This window comes from Schistocerca cancellata, chromosome 1 (genome assembly GCF_023864275.1).
Source record: "Schistocerca cancellata isolate TAMUIC-IGC-003103 chromosome 1, iqSchCanc2.1, whole genome shotgun sequence".
NCBI lineage: Eukaryota > Metazoa > Arthropoda > Insecta > Orthoptera > Acrididae > Schistocerca > Schistocerca cancellata.
Genome location: NC_064626.1, coordinates 442625015 through 442643854, shown reverse-complemented (window position 1 = coordinate 442643854; position 18840 = coordinate 442625015). Strand labels below are relative to the sequence as shown.

At 43.6% G+C, this 18840-nt stretch overlaps 1 protein-coding gene across 1 annotated transcript in view; it reads right to left on the bottom strand.

Annotated features, from left to right (window-relative positions):
- LOC126161615 (insulin-like growth factor-binding protein complex acid labile subunit) overlaps window positions 1-18840 on the bottom strand; it is a 68780-nt gene that overhangs the window by 29329 nt on the left and 20611 nt on the right. The window contains exon 2 of the mRNA XM_049917573.1: window positions 8965-9039. Within this exon, the coding sequence (XP_049773530.1) occupies window positions 8965-8991 (27 nt within the window). The 5' untranslated portion in view covers window positions 8992-9039. The remainder of the gene's footprint in view (window positions 1-8964; window positions 9040-18840) is intronic.

The following is an 18840-nucleotide window of genomic DNA, read 5'->3' as shown; positions in this document are numbered from 1 at the left end:
AGTTATCAATTTGTGTAATCAGGGAAAGACTTTTCGGACACCCTGTATTACGGAAGTGCACTTACGGTATAGAAAAACCGTGTACAAATACTCCTCCAGTAATGGAGTCTTAGGATTCTCATATTTCCTGCGAATCTCAGAATGCTTCTTTGCAAAAAGCCAATACAGACTTTGAAGTTGCGAATGTGGACAATCTAGAAGTGTATAATGGAATGATGACATTGAAAATTTGTGCCGAACTGGAACTCGAACTCAGATTTCCCCCGTTAGTGAGCTCTCCACTTAACCACTTCGCCTACCCGAGCACGCTTCGTTGGCAGAACCAAACTTCCATACGTCGTCTTCCCTGTGTCTACAACCTGCACTCGTATATTCATTATATATATCCCTGTACATGGAAGACATACGTTATGTGATCAAAAGTATCCGGATACCCGCAAAAACATACGTTTCTCATATTAATTGCATTTTGCTGCCACCTTCTGCCATGCACTCCATATGAGCGCCCCACGGAACTCACGGACTTCGAACGTGGTCCGGTGATTGGGTGTCACTTACCTCTTAAATCTGTACCCGAGATTTCCACACTCCTAAACATCCCTAGATCCACTGTTTCCGATGTAATAGTGAAGTGAAACGTGAAGCGACATGTACAGCACGAAACCGTACAGGCTGATCTCGTCTGCTGACTGACAGAGACGGCCGACAGTTGAAGAGGGTAATAATGTGTAATAGGCAGACATCTATCCAGACTGTCACACAGGAATTCCAAACTGAATCAGGATCCACTGCAAGTACTATGACAGTTAGGCGGGAGGTGAGAAAACTTGGTCGAGCGGCTGCTCATAAGCCAAACATCACACCGGCAAATGCCAAACGACGCCTCGCTTGGTTCCAGGAGCGTAGACAACGGACGACTGAACAGTGGAAAAAAGTTGTGTGTAGTGGCGAATCACGGTACAGATTGTGGCGATCGGATGGCACGGTGTGGGTATGGCGAACGCCAGCTTGTGGAGTGCCAACAGTAAAATTCGGAGGCGGTGGTGTTATGGTGTGGTCGTGTTTTTCATTAAGGGAACTTGCACCTCTTGTTGTTTTGCGTCTCATTATCACAGCACAGGCCTACTTTGATGTTGTAAGCATCTTCGTGCTTCCCATTGTTGAAGAGAAATTCGGAGATTTCGATTGCATCTTTCAACACGATCGAGCACCTGTTCGTAATGCACGGCCTGTGGTAGAGCGGTTACATGACAATAACATCCCTGTAATGGACTGGCCTGCGAAGAGTCCTGACCTGAATCCTATAGAACACCTTTGGGATGTTTCGCAACCCTGGCTTCGTGCCAGGCCTCACCGACCGACATCGATACCTCTCCTCAGTCCAGCACACCGTGAAGAATGGGCTGCCATTCCCCAAGAAACCTTCCAGCATCTGGTTGAACGTATGCCTACTACAGTGGAAGCTGTCATCCAGGCTAAGGGTGGGCCAACACCATAATGAATTCCAGCATTACCGATGGAGGGCGCCACGAACTTGTAAATCATTAGCGGTTCTAGGCGCTTCAGTCCGGAAGCGCGCGACTGCTACGGTTGCAGGTTCGAATCCTGCTTGGGGCATGGACGTATGTGATGTCTGTAGGTTAGTTAGGTTTAAGTAGTTCTAAGTTCTAGGGGACTGATGACCTCAGATGTTAAGTCCCATAGTGCTCAGAGCCATTTTGTAAATCATTTTCAGCCAGGTGTCCGGATACTTTTGATCATATAGCGTTTGTCTCCACTGTATGGGAATATATATATTGAGTTATTTCTTTGACCCTACGGAGCATTCCTTAAGCTTAATACAGTAGTACTGCACGAGCTGAACGTAGTTACTCGACCGAAACTACACCACTCATGGATTAAGCTTTAGTCCTGTTACGGCTAAACGACTGCCGCCTACAAAGCAGCACGAGGAGCGATCTTTGATAGCAGGACATGTGGCCAATTTGTCGCCAACCCCTCCAGCTGTTATTCCCTGTAGATGAGTCCTGGTGATGCTGCTGCTTCTTTAATCAAGCAGCTCCCCATCTGGCCTTTCGAGAGCGAGTGGAAGCCGTGTTACAGCCACCTAACTTAGCAAAAACTGGAGGAGTTACCATGAATGAAACCTACATTCTTCCGCACTGAAGGCAACGACACTAGCCACTGAGCCACTGAGGCTGTAAAACCGCTTTTTTGTGACTAAATACTTCGTTATACAGTCTCTGGTGATTCCAGGTTGCCGTTTTTTCTTCTTTTTTTTCTAATATAATGACGCTGAACACGACCGCCACAAGCTCAGATTCTTCACAGTAGTTCAGTATCTTTACAGGAGCTCAGACGTCGTCGGTAATGTCGACTTAAACACGTGATCTGAGGCTGTTTACTCAGTTCACACGTATTGTTATGCAGCGCACATTGACCGAGCAGCGGCACTTGCTTTTAACAACGTTGACCACGAGCAGAGGCTGTGAGAGAGCCACGCCACCTCGCTCTGGCGGAGCGACGAATTAGAGTGCCGGCGGGCAGCAGGAAGGAGTGTGAGCGTGATGAAGCGGCCGGAAGCTGCCCGAGCGGCTGAACGTGCCGCTGTCGGCGCGCCCACGCACTGGGCGGTGACGTCACGCCGGAAATTGTTCCGCCGCGTACGTACGCACTGTGCGGCGAGGAGGACGCCGCCGTGGCGACCCCGAGGGACTGCTGTGCCCGAGCCGTCGAAATCACTGGCCTACCAGCTTCACTGTCAGAGAGAGAGTACCACCTGCTGCGTGACTTCAAGATTCCACTTCCGCATCCAAGTAATGTGTGTCAGTACAATATTCGATCTCTTAAATGGGCGTTTAAAAATTGTACTAACATAAGTCAGTCACATTTTCAAACTCTCAGATATGCTTCCCTTCTGTCAGGTACCGCAGCCGTATAAAATTTCTGAAACGACAACGTTTCCCCATCGACTGTAATTATCCTTTTGTGTCCACCATTTGCCGGCCGGAGTGGCCGCGCGGTTCTTGGCGCTACAGTCTGGAGCCGAGCAACCGCTACGGTCGCAGGTTCGAATCCTGCCTCGGGCATGGATGTGTGTGATGTCCTTAGGTTAGTTAGGTTTAATTAGTTCTAAGTTGTAGGGGACTGATGACCTCAGAAGTTAAGTTGCATAGTGCTCAGTGCCATTGTCCACCATCGGAGAATTATTATTGTTTTTGTATGTCCATTCTTCTGCTTGGATGTTTGAGGGACTTTGGCCGTGGATTAATGTATCAGGAGCGTTCAAAAAGAAACGAGCCGGAGGCATAATTACAGAAACCAGTACCTTTATATTTACTATTAAAAACCGTCTTGATCACGATTTATTTATCAAGGTGACCGGTTTCGACCACTACTGTGGTCATCTTCAGACCATTGAGCAGAAACCTCTTTCTATTGGAGTGATTCTCCAACAGAAAGAGGTTCCTACTCAATGGTCTGAAGATGACCACAGCAGTGGTCGAAACCGGTCACCTTGATAAATAAATCGTGATCAAGACTGTTTTTAATAGTAAATATTTGTAAGAGAATGATCACTGCCACTCCCATAATGTATTCAATACCTTTATGATAGAAGTATTGACCCTGGCAGTTTCTTTTTTTTTTCCCACGGTCGACATTCCTTTGCGACACAGTTCAGTGCATCAGATATATACATTCAGGTTCCTCTGTAACACGTTATATTATTGGTAGTTTTGTTCGAAGTAGGTATTTTTCACTTGTGGAAATCTGCTTTTAATATCTTCCTTAAACCTATCACACAGTGTAAACTCACTTTCCATCTAGCAGTATTTCCCCACTACTATTATGTTTTTCTCGTTATTGATGGTAATCAGTTTTTCTATTTCTGATGTCCAACATACTCAACAGTTCTTCTATTCCGCTCTATTTCTGCCAGAACCAAATCGCAAATTACCACCGCACTTTTATTCTTCATCTTTAATTTCTCTTCGCTTCCTTCGTGACACGTTTGATATACAAGCTGTACAGTTTTGACGATAAGCAACTGCCGTACCTTAAATCTTTGTTAACAGAAAACTGGCTTCCACAAACTTCCACGTTTATTATTCGGGATTGTTTTATATAGTTGCTGTGGATTGACGTTCTCTGAACTACACCACCCGGATCAAATTAGGCGACGTATTCATAGTTCTATCTAGGAGGTTTATTCAGTCCCATAAAACATTCTGCTCAGTCGCTTGCAGGGGGAGTTAATACGAGGCTGAGATTCGGTTAAACTCTCTGAACATATTTGATATGATAAACAATGTGGATGTGGACAGTCTTCAACAGATATTGGATCCACTTCATTATAGCAGGAATTCCTATTAGTAACTTGTACGTAATACCTCTTGCTATAAATATTTTCCAGTGGGGGAAATCTTGTCATTCTATCTAAAACTGCAACAAAATCTGCAGGAGAAACTAAGTCGTTCGCGGATAGCAAAAGCCTGAGTTCGACTGTCTCTCTGGCCTATCTTATACATCTGTCAGAGGGGGTCATAGTTCAGATTGTGCTTCTTTGCATTAACCTAGCTACCTTCCTGGCTCAATTTTGACATACAGCCAAGACTGCCAACATAATAGGTAACATAACATAACAACCGTTTTCCACTCAACGGTTATGGTCAATAATATGCTTGAGACAGTCAAAGACCATTTGGAGCCAGGGCTTCCTGGAGTCTACAGCATCAGTTATGAGTGTGCTATGCAAGACATTGGCCATACGCAGCGATCCATACCGCGACGCTGTTCACAACATTTGAGAAGTATTTGCCTTGGCCAAATCGAGATGCCTGCATTGGCAGAGCATAACATCAACGAAGGAGATAGAGCGTCTGGACAAAAGTATGGAAACACTGCGAAAAATGCATGCTTGAACATAAATACAGATGATAGCCAACCCTGCAGGTTGTACTGTTGTATATGACCACCAATGTCCTCAATACGTTGCAAGTGTCAGTCGCGGTTAGTACAGTGCATTGTTGTGAGTGGATTACGTCGAAGGTAAGTTAATTCTAACTTAGACAAGTATGGTGGGAACTTCCTCAACCAAGAAAGCTGAAGTGTTTGACGTTTAAACTGCCACCTTATCGGAGATTTATGCCACATCCAGCAAAAGTGCAGAAACATCTCCTGCTAAGTCACAACGCGGACGAAAGTGTATGTTCAGTGGTCGTGAGAGACAGTTGCTAAAGAGGACCTGACAGAAAACAGCAGGATGACAACTGCCAAAGTGTCTGCAGAACTGAATGTCGCACTCGCAAACCTTTTCAGCACCAAAATAACAAGAAGTGAACTCCATAATCAGGAAATTGCAAATTGAGCTGGAATTCCAAAACCACTCATCTGTGATGCAAATGCTCGTTACAGGAAAACTTGGTGCCGAAGCCTTAATACCTGGACTCTACAGGAAAGGAAAAAAGTCATTTGATCGGGTTAGTCTTGTTTCACATTGTTTCCTATTTATAGTTGAGTTTACGTCCCAAGAGTGAAATATGGCGGCGATTCGGTGACGATCTGGAAAGCCACATCGTAGTACTAAGGGTGCCATGGTGTCTGCGAGGACAGGTCGACTTCATCTGCTATGGACTGGATTCGTGCCGCACACGCTTTTGTATCTACTTCGACTCTCCATAAATCATAAACATCCCAAAGTGCAAAGGGCAGACGCTTGCCATCGTTGGTATGTTAAGTGTAAAAATGTGGTGTTCCTCTCATTTTGTCCGTGTTAGACTACCCTATCGAAATATTTTATCGTACAGGTGATAAATTGAAATAGTTATCGGCGTCAATCAACTACATTCTTCCACGACGCGTTTACACCGTCATCTTCAGCTTCATCTGTGGACTGCATCAGAACTTCTACTGGGTGCAGCCAGCTGCGTGCCTTACATTTCAGTTCGCTACAGATTAGTTATTACCTTTCACTTTCTATCATTGCCTCTCACTTTCTATCATGAGGTATTACCTCTTACTCATTATTAATATGTCAAGATTTATGTAGTGTACCACTGTTCCGCTCGCCCCCTTCTTTAACTGCGTCGTGATCGTCTGCAATGTTATTATTAATGGAAAACAGTATTCTGGGCATACAACCACGAAAGAGCTTAGGTACGTTACCTTAAGTACGCCAGCTTTAACCAGTTCCCTTCCAATCCTCTAGTAATCTCTATGAGTTTAAATTTTATTGGCATACTTTCACTGATGATAGTGTTTTATGTGCTGTAAGCTGTAAAAACCATAAGATTTGTTAGTTAACAGGCAGTTGGCCTCAATGCCAATCACCGCGCTCTTTCATGGCAATAATTTAAAAAAAAAATTGTTCGTGTAAAACATTGTAAAGAGATTTACATGTTTACCGATGATTTCGTATTTCTGGATTTCCGGAAAGCTTTCGCCACTGTACCACACAAACTGCTTGCTTATGGAATATCGTGTCAGCTATGTGACTCGATTTGCGATTTCCCGTCAGATAGGCCACAGTTTGTAGTAATTCACGGAAAGCAACGAGAAAAAAGGAGAAACTTCTCGCGTTCCCCAAGGTAGTGTTATAGGCACTTCGCTGTTGCTTATCTATACAGGGAGTTACAAAAAGGTACGGCCAAACTTTCAGGAAACATTCCTCACACACAAAGAAAGAAAATATTTATGTGGACATGTGTCCGGAAACGCTTACTTTCCATGTTAGAGCTCATTTTATTACTTCTCTTCAAATCACATTAATCATGGAATGGAAACACACAGCAACAGAACGTACCAGCGTGACTTCAAACACTTTGTTACAGGAAATCTTCAAAATGTCCTCCGTTAGCGTGGATACATGCATACACCCTCCGTCGCATGGAATCCCTGATGCCTGATGCAGCCCTGGAGAATGGCTTATTGTATCACTGCCGTCCACAATCCGAGCACGAAGAGTCTCTACATTTGGTACCTGGGTTGCATAGACAAGAGCTTTCAAATGCCCCTATAAATGAAAGTCAAGAGGGTTGAGGTCAGGAGAGCGTGGAGGCCATGGAATCAGTCCGCCTCTACCAATCCATCGGTCACCGAATCTGTTGTTGAGAAGCGTACGAAGACTTCGACTGAAATGTGCAGGAGCTTCATCGTGCATGAACCACATATTGTGTCGTAGTTGTAAAGGCACATGTTCTAGCAGCACAGGTAGAGTATCCCGTATGAAATCATGATAACGTGCTCCACTGAGCGTAGGTGGAAGTAAATACTGACGAAACTAAAATGAGCTCTAACATGGAAATTAAGCGTTTCCGGACACATGTCCACATAACATCTTTTCTTTATTTGTGTGTGAGGAATGTTTCCTGAAAGTTTGGCCGTACCTTTTTGTAACACCCTACATAAACGATTTGGAAGATAATCTGAGCAGCCGTCTTAGGTTGTTTGCAGATTACGCTGTCGTATATCGTCTAGTGAAATCATCAAAAGATCCAAACAAATTGCAAAAAGATTTAGAAAAGATTTCTGTATTGTGCGAAAATTGGAAATTGACCCTAAATAACGAAAAATGAAGTCATCCACATGAGTGCTAAAAGGAATCCGTTAAATTTTGGTTACACTATAAATCAAATCTAAAGGCCGTAAATTTAACTAAATACCTAGGAATTACAATTACGAACAACTTAAATTGGAAGGAACACGTAGAAAATGTTGTGGGGAAGGCTAACCAAACACTGCTATTTATTGGCAGGACACTTAGAAAATGTAACAGGTCTACTAAGGAGACTCCCTACACAACGCTTGTCCCTCCTCTTTTAGAATACTGCTGCGCCGTGTGGCATCCTTACCGGGTAGGTCTGACGGAGTACATCGAAAAAGTTCAAAGAAGGGCAGCACGTATTGTATTATTGCGAAATAGGAGAGAGAGTGTCAGTGAAATGATACAAGGTTTGGGGTGGACATCATTAAAACAAAGGCTTTTCCGTTGCGGCGGAATCTTCTCACGAAATTCCAATCACCCACTTTCTCCTGCGTATGTGAAAACATTTTTTTGACGCCGACCTACATAGAAAGAAACGATCACCATGAAAAAACAAGGAAAATAAGATCTCGTACGGAAAGATATACGTGTTCGTTCTTTCCGAACGCTATCCGAGATTGGAATAATAGAGAATTGTGAAGGTGGTTCGATGAACCCTCTGGCAGACACTTAAGTGTGATTTGCAGAATATCCATCTAGATTAGATGACACTGCTTTATACGATGAAAATTGTGGCTGTAAACAGAAACAAATTGCAGCGTGTACCACATACCCTGCGCCGTCTAGCAGTTTACACCTCCTGACTTACAAAATTTTCCCTTGGTAGTAGTTTGCACTTGTATCGTTATTGGGAATCTTTACGTGATATTATGTATCTAACGACCAATTTTATATGACTGACATAACACTGATAAGCTAGGAAGCCATATTGTAGTCGTTAAGATATATCTCGTATCAAGGGTGAAATGTATCATCTCTTCATACCTTCTGATAGCAGTTTTTGGTTGTATTTTATAACCTTTGAAAATGACGGAAAGTCGAAACGCGTAAGGTTGTTGGGAAAAGAAATATGCGGTCAAGACATAAGAAAAATTATTAATACTGGTTTATCGTCCTCCTTTGGGCGTTACTAGCGCCAATCTTACGTGACCTGTGTCATGCTTGAATGGACATCATCTTTCAGATGTAGAAACATGTCTACCAACTTCCGTTTATGTAGCACAACTCCTTCGTGCTGTGACTTTCTTCTGTCAGTGTTACTCTAGTTTTTTAAAATCTCTGGGCATTTTTAATCTAATTTCACGGAAAAGACACTGATAACATCATTTTAAAAGATGTGTGGTGATACGGAAATATCAGTTTCTTCTTCACGATAGATTCAATAAACTCAAGTAAACATGAAAACAGATTTTATAACTCACCTTGAAAGACATGTCGAGCATCAGCATGTTGTACACTGAGGCCAGACAATCAGATGAAGCTCACTTAAGTGTTCCCTGTAAAACAGAAACACGTGTTGTCACTCTTGTCCCTCATTCACGAGTCCTGTAAAAAGGAAAAATTATACACAGAAAAAGACAGAACAGGAAATGAGACCCTGTAACTTCATTGAAAACATCGTAATGAGTTTTCTGTAGCGGCCATGAGTGCTTAGTGTAAGTAATTTAAGTAACTTTTATTTATTACATTTCTTCTTGGGCACTAACGTTTTTACTGTAACTGTTTACTTTTTGCTGTTTCTAACGATATGCTTTACTGTAACAATTCTTGCTTTGATCGTTCAGTGTTCTCACATTAGTGTCACATTTGGCATTGTGTGGTAGTGTACGAAGTTCTCCTTGTAATATCGCTACCCGTTTCATTGCTATGTGTATAACATTAGTAGAATTAAATTTTCGCTTTTGAGTCATGCTATGACGTACACTTCATCTACTGAAGTGAGAAACGATTAATACATTTCAACGGAAAATGTTTCTGGTGTTAATGACGTACGCTAACGCTGAAGGAACCGTCGATACATCGAAGTATGCGACTTGTTAATGCAGGATTGCACAGAGTTTTGCAAGAGCACTTGGAAAACAATGGATAGTGACTATATAGGTGAAACAGCTGAAGAGAGTTGCTTCTCCGAGAAACTGAAACGCCCTGTTTGACAATCCGGGACTCCTGTGTTTGGCGCCAATAGCAAAAGCCCCTTCTTACCGAGCCGTGTCTTCGGAAATCGAAGACGAGGCCCGGTCTATTGCTCTTACCTGCGGCTACGTAAACAGCCGAACGTGTCTCTCCGAAAGGGATGGAAGATGCTGCAGGTCTAGAAAAGCGCTTCGTGGAATCTTTAAAATGCCACAGCGACGACTGAAACGAAACACAGGCGAAGATGTTGAAAAGAAAATTGTGGTAAACTTAAGGGGACCTTTATTAACAGGAAACCTTTTAAGAAAAGAATTATGGAAAGCACATGGCAAGAAATCGAACGTGAGAGGCACAAGCAACGTACGAAGCACTTCTGGAATAACTGAATGCGGTGGTGTTGGGTAGTTAAATACTCAGCGAACGACGTTAATTTGTGAAGCTGAGTTATAAAGATATACACACATTTATTTCTCGTTGCACATTGAAATTGATCCCAACTGACCAAGTCACTGTTTGTGAATGCAGTTATCGCTGAGGCATTAAAAGGATCGATCTCTGTTGTGAACCCTGTGGTACTCCTAAAGATCTGGACGTTTAGAAGAATTAAGAGATAAGGGGAGTGATTCTGTCTGAAGCACACAGACTGGTCATGTTCTAGCGGCCCTCAGTCCTTCTAGTGACAGAAGGAAAGGGCAATGTTCCGTTTCAATTTTACTACGAAGAAGCTCATAAGGAAGAAGAACAAGAACTACACATGTCGACGGCAAATATACGTACAGTTCGCCCCCTTCATCGTTACCACCTAGAATAACTTTTTGGCCAGAAGGAAAATAAAATAATACATGAAGGAAAAGACGTTTTCCTTCCAGGGGAATATTAACCAACATGATTATAACATTTCTTGTAACTTTGTTCATTACGAGCATACAGTAGTATGAGGGAAGTCATTCAGCTACAATGGCAAACGCCACAGGACCGACGTTATGCATCATGGTGTGGTTTACTACTAGAAAATTTGGAAAGCATAAGTTACTAGAAAGTCAACTAATATAGAATGGTCAGAAATAGTCTAATAGCCTTGTAAGAGTGTTTCAGGGGAGGTTATGCTGAGAAATAAATCTTAAGAAGAAAATTACACTGAAGCGCCAAAGAAACTGGTAGAGTTATGTAAACAGGCAGAATATGGTGCTGCGATCGGCAACGCCTGTATGAGACAAGTGACCGGCGCAGTTGTTACATCGGTTACTGCTGCTACAATGACATGTTATTTGGGGTGAGTTTGAACGTGCTGTTACAGACGGCGGACGAGCGATGGGACACAGCATCTCCGAGGTAACGATGAGGTGGGGTTTTCCCGTGCGACCGTATCACGAGTGTACCGTGAATATCCGGAATCCGGTAAAAAATCTCCGACATCGTTGCGCCGGAAAAAGATCCTAAAAGAACGGGACCAACGAGGACTGAAGACAATCGGTCAACATGATTTAATGCAACCCTTTCGCAAACTGCTGCAGATTTCAATGCTGGGCCATCAACAAGTGTCAGCGTGCGAACCATTCAATGAGACATCATCGATGTGGGCTTTCGGAGCCGAAGGCCCACTCGTGTATACTTGATGACTCTTGTATCATTGATGCTTTACACCTTGCCTGGGCCCGTTAATACTTAAATTGCACTATTGCCGGGTCGGACGATTCTCGTTTAATATTGTATCGAGCATATGAAAGTGTACGGATATGGATACACTCTCACAAACCCATGGACCCTGCATGTCAGTAGCCGAATGTTCAATCTGGCGGAGGCTCTGTAAGGGAGTAGGGCGTGTGCAGTTGGAGTGATATAGGACCACTGATACGACTCTGACAGGTCACACATACGTCAGCATCCAGTCTGATTACCTGTATCCATTCATGTTCATTGTACATTTAGACGGAGTTGGGCAATTTCAGCAGGACAATGCGACACCCCACACTTCCAAATTGCTACAAAGAGACTGTTCTGAGTTTAAACGCTTCTGCTGGCCACCAAACACCCCAGACATGAACATTATTGAACGTATCTGAGATGCCTTGCAACGTGCTGTTCAGAAGGTGTCTCCACCCCCTCGCACACGCACGGATTTATGGACAGACCCTGCAGGATTCATGGTGTCATTTCCTTCCAGTACTATTTCAGAAGTTAGTCGAGTACATTACACTTCGTGTTGCGAAGTAACGCACAGACATCAGTGCTCCGTGAGCTACCACTTGTTCAAATGCTCATTACCAGTTAAAATATGCCTTTTCGAAAGTGATGCATTTAAGGTAGGTGAGCCAAAACTACACTTGTTCCATTTGTCGAAACAAAACGGGCAATACATTTTGTGACACTGTCTCTGGTAGCTGCTTGAATCTCAGTGCCCGACGACTTGATCCTCTAACGTCAATGCTAAATATCTCGGAAATGGTACATCAGATCGAATTTTTTTCTTAAAAATTATTTCTCAGGACAACCTCCCCTGCAACACTTTTACAATCTTCTCATGCTGTTTCTGACTAACCTGTATATTATTTCCTCTAACTTACGTTACGCGAGAAGACCATAAAGGTAAAATTTTAGAAATTAGATGTCGTACAGAGCTTTACAAACAGTCACTCTACCCACGCGCCATCTGCCTAGTGTAAGTGACGAGTGGGCACGAAGCACACACTGCCACACCCCGTAAATTAGCTTGAGGAGCGTACATGCAGATACAGAACATTTCATCATCGTGCCGCTTGCTAGGGTTTACAGTTGGAATGGAGAGATAATTTGCAATACGTCGTGTTTAGAGTAGGTCAGAGATTTCGTTCGTGTGGCGTCGATTTGAAGAGCGGCTACTTGTGGAATGTAGCTCAGAGACATCCAGGATAAACACCGAGAGTACGGTGCGAAGAGCCATAGATCTCGTTCATAGAGAAAAGATAGAATTTAAAGGATTGGACTTAGGACTCGCTTCGGGTACGGCAGCGGCTCCGGTCCATGATTTAGGTTTCCCTTGGATACCCTAATTCGCTCATGTTAAATGCCGCGACGGTTGCTTTAAAATGAAGCAGCCTCTTCCCTTCCGCATCTGTCCACCAAAAGGGATTGTGCTCCGTCTCCAACTGCCTTGTCGACGGAAGGACGTTAAATTCCTGATCTTGCTTTGAAATTGCAGAATACACGGAGAACAAATCCAGAACATTACGTTTAACTTCCTGCGACATCGACGATATGTGGTCTTTCGAGAGAACATTGTATGTAATTGGATAATAGGTAGCCAAAACGTGTTATCGGCTTTTAGCATCAAGCTCATAATAATAAATTAGATATCCCAAGAAATATCCCAAGAAAAACGAACTAAATGTGACCTTCTAAGGCGTACATATATTCTGTCTGGCTTTAAGACAGACTTTCAGTTTGTATTTCCTGTTATTTCAGTACGGCGGGTGCCGACGGCCCTGAAGTGTACTAATGGCGGGGCCTCTGTGTGTCCTGAACTGAAATCTGAATGACGGCGTCTCCATCAATGGAGTCTTGTCAACTCCTCAAAACCCATGAACCATGGAACTTGCCGTTGGTGAGGTGACCTGGGCTTTAGCGACACAGACAGCCATATCGTATGTACAACCACAACAGAGGCGTATCTATTGAGAGGCCAGACAAACGTGTGCTTCCTGAGGAGAGGCAGCAGCCTTTTCAGTAGCTGCAGGGGAAACAGTCTGGATGATTGATCTGACTTTGTAACATCAACGAAAACGACCTTGCTGTGCTGGTACTGCGAACGGCTGAAAGCAAGGGGAAACTACAGCCTTAATTTTCCCGGAAGGCTTGCAGCTCAGAAATATATATATTGCAGTACTTATTCGGAGATGAAGAGGCTTGCACACGATGGAATAGCACAGAGAACAGCACCACATCAGTCTTCGGACTGAAGACCACAACAACAACAGTTCCGATTGCAAAAATCTTCGAATAAATCGTCAAGAAATATCTCCAAAATTTTGAGGTCCGCAATAGAAGAGGCTGTCTGTTATTTTCAGAAATATCTTAGGGCGATCTTCATGTCTTGATAAGGGCACTCTCAGTTTCTCCGCTATTATAAAACGTTTTTGCACCATTTTATTTCCACTAGAATCTCCAGAACTGTGTTTGTCACGATTACGTAATCCTGTCACTTGTACTGCATTTCTTCTCCTACTAGTTCACGAAGTATGCCGTTTTAATTATAAATGAAATCCATCGCTTCATAGAAAATCTTTGTCTTCTGCATAGACTGTTCGCTTTCAGTTTGTCAGGGTCCCGTCGTACTTCGTTCTAAGCGTTTATTCTACTCCATCGTCCTCCTCCCACATCACGCACCGTCCACGACAGGCACTCTGATTCTTAATTACCCAATTACATAGGTAAAAACTCGAGTGTCTTGCAAAGTTTCGAAAACCTTTGTGTATTTCCTGGACCTACTTTGGGGCAAAAGTGTAGGTTATAATGTGGATAGTGTCGTTATTCACTTCAGCAGGAAGTAAGGTATACCAGGAGCACGAAAAAACATACTAAGCACGTTGTCCTTGTGGCGAAAAGTACTAAACTGAAAGGATATTGCATAATGCTATGCGTTGTTGCGCATCCTCGGGGAATAACGGAAGGATAACGAGTAAGGATGTGGTCGCCCATGTCGTCGCAACCTCGGAGTACGGGATGTTGCGGTCGGCTCTAGCAGCTTCTTCCTTTCAGTTTCATTGAGGGAATCTCACCCGTGCAGCGCGCCATAGTGTCATATAAGATACTAGCTAGTGTGTGTGTGTGTGTGTGTGTGTGCACATGAAGCTTCGAGTACGGCTGCAAGCGTCAACATAATTTGCCTTAATCAAACTTGTTGACACACGATGACCTCTCTTTCTCTGTCATATAAATAATCATGTCGTAAAATACTGTAATAATTCCACTGAATGGGGAACGGAACTTATTCCTGGTTGTGTTTAGGAGAAAATTCGAAAATTTAAAAAAAAATTTACTTCGTTAAACGCTGTGATGCCATTACGCACTCTGGCCAGTAGACACGAATGTACATTGGAAATCGGGATTAAGACGATAGTGAGCAGGTAAATGTAAAGAAAGTTTACGAAATTCACTGTGCACAATAATATATTAGAAGCTCACTATACTAGACGTATTTAGGTCACAGATTTTGATTTATATGTATAATTCTGAAAATACTGGAACTATATCAATATTTGTCGCTTTTCCTGGTACGATTATACTGTAACTTACTTTGTGCAACATTAATATAAACTAAGCCGGTTAAATTCTAAGCGATTTCCCGTCAGAATATCAAGTGAAGCACCATCGGTTGTGGCCAGTGTTTGGATGCCGACCGCCCTGGTAAGCCGTTTGCTGTTGACAGTTTTACCTTTGCCTTTACGACAGAGGCGACAAGAAGGTGGCGTTGAGTCCCACACACCAATATTCGAGCCGATGTCCTAGAATCAGTTACAAACCTCTAAACCTCTGCGCAGTGTCTCGCGAAGCGAAGGCACGCGACGCTGTTGAAGGTGATCACCTTCCGTCCAGAGGGAATGTTAAGAAGCTTGGAGGCCCATTTGGTACTCTTCGAGGGGAGTAGGTTGTGTGTCGGCACCGACTTTTACCCACTCCGTTCTCTCATCAGCTCCAACACGAACACGACGCTGCACTAACCACGGATGCACACACACACACACACACACACACACACACACACACACACACCACACACACACACAACTATTACAGTCACCTGCAATTAATAGCTACAGTTCCATACAAAGCTCATTCTTCGCGAAGAAAAGGTGCCTGCGGGCGCGAAGGATAGGAAAAACCTTTTCAATTAGGCGGCTGCGCCTGTACTTTAGCTTCTCCCAGCCGTTCATGCCGTACGACTTTGCCTATACTTCCTAAGCGATTGGTTCAGCGTTACAGTTTATATATTTCGGAATATGAAGCACGAAGTGTAGTGGCTCAGTAAAAATAAAAAAAAGTAAACATATTGCTGTCATGATGGCCTTCAGGCTGGAAGGTGAAAGCGAAATTTACTCCAAATCGCTATATACCGCAAGTATCAATTTTTACTGTAATCAAATGAATTTCTCTGAAAATAGCAGACTAGTACGTTTTTAGATGACGTACCGCAGAAGCTATGCTGATTTGGCGATTAACGGTCCGTAGTTTGGAAAACTACTGTCATCAGCTGTTCAGGTTTATTTGTGTGGGCTTCTATCTACGAGACAAACAGGCTCGACACACCCTGTGTCCATAGGCAAGGTCCAATGATAACGTGACGTTCACGACAAGATTTCGAAACGCCGCTGGTAAGAGGCTGAAGCAGAAATATAACTTCGTTCACAGGCCCTGGCAGGCTCGTCGGTTTAGACTGACCGCCGTGAAATCCCCCGCCAATTCTGTCTTTGGATGCAGCACACCTCTCTCCAGGCCATAGCCGTTTTTAGTGATTTGGAGCCGCTACTAATCGCTCGAGTAGCTCCTCAGTATCACAAAGCCTACGTGCACTCTTTTCCATTCCTTCACGAAGGAAAATTCTCTGCCAGTATCGGCGAACGAACCTGGATCCTCCGAAACGCGGTCAACCTCGATGACTACTCAGCTGCTCGGGCGGACAGACAGTGATTTAGCGAGGCTATACTTCCGCAGATTCAGAATCAAGAATATGTTGCTATGACTTGAGTCACTGCGTTCGATAAGTGCTGCATGGCAGCAGAAGGCATTAAATTACTACAAAGTCTTCCTGTGCACAGTGAAACGAGTATTGCCTAGTAAAATCTTCCACCTTCAAATTCTTAAGTTTCGTACACAAAGCTTCCGTTCGTGCAATAAACCTACTGAAAATTTAGCTTTCGGAACAGTGCTTATTTCTTTTAGAATCGATAAGAGAATTACGGATAAATGTGAAGCGTATTTCGTCTAATTTCTTCTGAGCGAATGTACCAAGAGAGTAAGAAACGTGTACAACGTCGGCTGAGACAAGTTTTTTCTTCTTTCTTCGACACAAAGCTAATAGTTAGGATGAAAACTTTGCGAGAATTTCACTGCGAGTATCGGTCATGTGAGATTCGTGTACTCCGTCCTACACTCTGGCTCGCCTCTTATTTCATCTTAACAAGGCACACGTATGAGTCATGGAACACGAAAGGGTCCGGATGGCGAATCTGTCTGGGAGTGCCATAGAAGGGAGTTGTACCCACAGAGGGCAACACAAGTTCATCATCAAATATGGTTGATATTGCTGCCTGTTCGCCAGTAAAATGATTCCCATTTTCGGTTGAGTAAATAAATACGTGCCGGGTGGTTATAATGAAATAACAGGCACTCACACAAGTACAGTATGGCTGTAATTATCATATGGCAGCGAAACTCGACAAACAGGCCTGTTCTAGCACGTTAACGCGGAACCGATTTACGATGGTGAGAAAATTAGTTCCAATTTTGGCCACCAGGTGCGAATCTGAACTATGAATGCAAGAAATGCGTATAGCAATGTTTTCATGTGTAAAGGATTAGACGCGGGATGAGGGCAGGAAAGGTCAAAAAGCGAGAAAGGTGTAATGTGGATTCTGTTATTACATTATTTGTTCAATATGGGCACCAAATACATAGACGACATGCTGTACAGTGTCAGATTTGCGCGTGGTGGCCAGAATATTCAGCGTACTTCGGTTACGCATTAACACATTAGCTTATCTACCAGGCCGGCCGCCGTGGCCAAACGGTTCTAGGCGCTTCAGTCCGGAACAGCGCGATTGCTACGGTCTCGGAGGTTCGAATCCTGCTTCGGGCATAGATGTGTGTGATGTCCTTAGGTTAGTTAGGTTTAAGCAGTTCTAAGTTCTATGTGACTGATGACCTCAGATGTTAAGGCCTGGCCAGACAGAATGCGGCCTGGCCGTCCGGCCTGTGGCCTTGAACCGCAGCCGGCAGGCCGCACTGTTGAATAGCTCGTTACTGTATGGTGGCGGTCACACAGAGTGCGGCTCTGACGCACCGGCATACGGCCTGCCGCACCGGCCGCCGCCGGGTTGTCACAGATTACAGATTCGCCGCAAGCCGCAGCGGCTGCTTGCCTCTGTTGGCGCACTCAACTGCTCTGCTGTCACACTGGAAGCAGCGGCGTGAGGCGGTTTTTGTCTTAGAGTTCATAGTGCATGCATCATGGACACAGAAAGACTTAGAGAGGAGGTGAGAGAATACAGCTTTTTGTATGACACGCGGGATCCTGATTTGGAGGTAGAATACTTTTGCCCTCGATATACTCTTGATGGAAAGCTGAATTCTCAGAAAGAGTATTGTCACTGACGTCCATAACTTCCAATATCAACTACTGTAAACTCGTAGTATGGATCAACGATCGCCAGGAAAAGCAGCTAAAAGAATTGCTTGTAACAGAAGAACTGGGATCCTCTATCCTTCGGGCATTTTAACCTGATATGCTTTCCGTCTATGCTTCCAAGGCAGTTCGGAAACCTCCAAACTTCTAGAAATCCTTCTTCAGATTTCTTCCACATCTCTGTTGTAGGAGTAGGTAAGTACTTGGGCTGTAGAACAGTCCATATTGCCTGGCACACTTGTTTCACAATTTCTGAGACTGTTAAACGACCTAACCGAACAGAAAAAGCTATGTTCTGGTGACTGTCGCTTGTAGTCAAGTATCTGGAAAAGATTAAAATAAATTATGCCAATAGAACGAATATATAAGTTAACGACCAAAGAAATTTGTTTAAATACAATGACAATGTTATAAATACAATGAAACAAAACAATCTATTAAGTAGAAAGTTCTCTCTAGCGGGACATGCGGAACTAGATGTTACTATCGTTTGCTGTATTCGAAAACACTGCATTTAAATTTATCACTCCACTCGTAACTACGTAGTGCGATAGCACTTTCTTCCGTCGAACCTTTCATATGATACAGCAAAACTGAAATGGAATAATTTATGACTTCTGTTTGAAGCACAAAGAGGCCACAAACGGTAAAACTTACCTCAAACAAATGGCTAGTCTGTGCCTTGTATCAATTGGCTTTCTCCAGTTCGTTGTGCACTTCTCGGTGCTACCGTTTTATCAGGCGATGCAGTTCCTCGAAACATTCCCGCCGCATACGAAAATATTTG